We start from the raw sequence: 2723 nt of genomic DNA on the forward strand, positions 1-2723 counted from the left end.
TCCAGGGTGTGGGCCATTCACCTGTCTGTCAGATCTTGTTGCAGATGCTAGTGAGGATGTCAGTCACTGTCTCTCCGCCATGCTTTATAAGTTCTGCAGGGATGTTGTCTACTCCTGCAGCTTTTCCATGTTTTAGCAAACTGATAGCTTCCTCCACTTCTCTCAGAACTGGGAAGTCGTCGTTGTTAGATGATTTGTGGCATGATGTTACATTGGGATCTCCATTGGTCTAGTAGTTGTAAAGGTCGGAACAGTACTCTGTCCACCTCTTGAGTATGTCTTCTTCTTCCGTGAGGCAGTTTCCTGCTTTGTCTTGGATGGTACTGACTCATGCTTGCTTTGGTTTTGTTAGATCTTTCACGATTTGAACGCTCGCCTACTGTTGTTCTTCTCCAGCTATTCCTCAATTTCTGTACACTGTTTTCCAATCCAATGTTCTTTGGCTTAGTTCATGCTTTTTCTTATCTTGCGATTGATTTCTCTGTACTCTGTTGCTCCGGTGGGTGTGGTCTTGTTCTTTTTCAGTTCTCTTCTTTTGTTGCATATATCCATGATTTCATCTGTAACCCATTGTTATGTTTTCCTGAGAACGTTTCCAAGCGTTTCGTTTGCAGACTCTATCATGACTTTGTTGAATTGAGCTGTCAGCGTTTCCGTGCTGTGGTCTTCCTCAAGCGTTAACAGTGGGGCTAACTTCCCTCCAACTGTTGCCTTAAAGGGCTCTGCGATGTTGGGGTCCCTCAACCTGTCCACGTTGAATTTCATCCTCGTGTTCTTGGGCTTCTTGATTGTCTTCAGCCTGAGTTTGAAGTTCACAAACACCAGATCATGGTCGCTACCGACATCTGCACCAGGGAAAGTTCTTGTCGTAGCTCTTTTGATCCCCAATCTGAACCGATTTTGTACAAGAATGTAGTCGATCTGGTTGTTGTGGATTCCATTAGGTGCATGCCATGTCCAGCGTCGTGATGCTTTGTGCTCACCGAGTGTATTTGCAAGCACCACATTGTTGTAGCTAGCAAACTCTAGTAGTCGTAGTCCTCTCTCATTGGACACGTCATTGCACAAGGGGCAGCATAATTCCTTCCAATCCTTCAGTGCGTCTTTGCCCACTTTCGCATTCCAACCTCCCTGGATGATGAGTATGTCCTTTTTGTCTACTTTGTCGATAGTTTCTTGGAGTTGACTGTAAAATGCCTCCACAGCATCATCGTCGTGGTCTGTTGTTGGTGCATAGGCTTGTACTATTGTGATGTTAAATGGAGCTGCTCTTAGGCAGATGGAAATGGCCCTGCTGGAAACTGGGCGGCAACCTAGTACATAGTTCTTGATGTTCTTGTTGACAAGAAAACCTACGCCATTCGTATGTTTGTCCATCTCTCCGCTGTAGTATAGTACATGACCTTCCTCGGTAAAATGTTCCCCATGGTTCTTCCACCTAACCTCACAGAGTCCCACAACGTGCCAGGTGTATTTCTCCAGTTCATGTTTTAGTTCCTGTAGTTTCCCTGTCTGGGCAAGTGTTCTCACGTTCCATGCTGCTATTGCAACGTTATCTCTTCCTCGGATCTTCGGAGGGGATGTTGCACCAGTAGTACACTTGTCACATCTGCCCTGGTGTGCAACGGATGGCGCGGTCCTTGTTGACCCAGGAGACGACCGAGCCGGTATGCTATCCTTTTTTGTTGTGTCCATCATGCAATGTGTCTTGGGCTGATGAAACCTGGAAGCGCCCATCCCTCTCCAGGCCGGGTCACAGCCGACTTCCTCCAGTACCCGGGGGTTCGCCTTGACCTCGAACACGTGACCGTTGTCATTCGTCTAGGAATTCTTCGCCCTGGCCGGTGCCTTTGGAATAAGGTCTTTCGCCCAGTGATGCCGTGTTAACACCACCCGCTTGGAGCCAGCACGTGAGAGATTTAGGAGATGGATGAGGTCTAGTGATGCCAACCACTCTTCCATTAGATGATAGAGTGCAGCTGGTAAGCATCAAAGGTACCACCACTATCAAGAGACCCCTACACCCTCTGACTAACATATCTTATTAAAGGAGCTCAGCATTCCATCTTTATTCAATAACACTCGAATTTCCTCTGTGATTTTTCTCGTTGTTTTTGTTATTCAAATGGATTCAGTTTCTGCATCGGATGGTAATTTATTTGAATGTAAGCAAAGCCCAATTTGGTATTCTTTCGTGTTTCCCCTTAGATATGAAATTTTTTTTTTTTTTTTTTTTATTTAAATTTACATGTAGGATTTTATTTTCCACTTTTTCTTCTATAGGACATGATTTTTCTTCATAAGGCAGAATATTTTCAAAACTATTGTCACCCTTTGAAATATGTTTCTAAATAACTTTTCAAGAAGGGATCAGCATCTGCCAAAACATTATATAAAATCAATCTAAAATTCTCTTCAAATCAGACTTAACCTTCAACCTGTCTTGATGTAACTTCCATGATTGTTACATTCCATATCATGATTGTGATGATATTAAAAATAACACCATTTTCCTCAGAAATGATCGCCAATAACCTATCAATATATTTCTATATGAGAATCTAGAAATAATCTCTGACAATATCATATGGTCGGGAAAATGCTTTCAGAGAGGCTTTTAGACAGTTGTTAAAAAGATCAATATGGCTGAGATACGAAAATGACCATTAAGATCATTATTATTTCCCTGCCAGCCACCGAAATCATATTTTAGGTAACTACCT

At 43.1% G+C, this 2723-nt stretch overlaps 1 protein-coding gene across 1 annotated transcript; it reads right to left on the bottom strand.

The window, feature by feature from the left end:
• Positions 1–573: 573 nt before the first annotated feature.
• On the bottom strand, positions 574–1695 carry LOC137650850 (craniofacial development protein 2-like). Its single transcript, XM_068384005.1, has one exon. The coding sequence runs from the start codon at positions 1693–1695 to the stop codon at positions 574–576; it is 1122 nt and encodes a 373-aa protein (XP_068240106.1).
• Positions 1696–2723: the final 1028 nt, after the last annotated feature.

This window comes from Palaemon carinicauda, chromosome 12, assembly GCF_036898095.1.
Source record: "Palaemon carinicauda isolate YSFRI2023 chromosome 12, ASM3689809v2, whole genome shotgun sequence".
Taxonomy (NCBI): domain Eukaryota; kingdom Metazoa; phylum Arthropoda; class Malacostraca; order Decapoda; family Palaemonidae; genus Palaemon; species Palaemon carinicauda.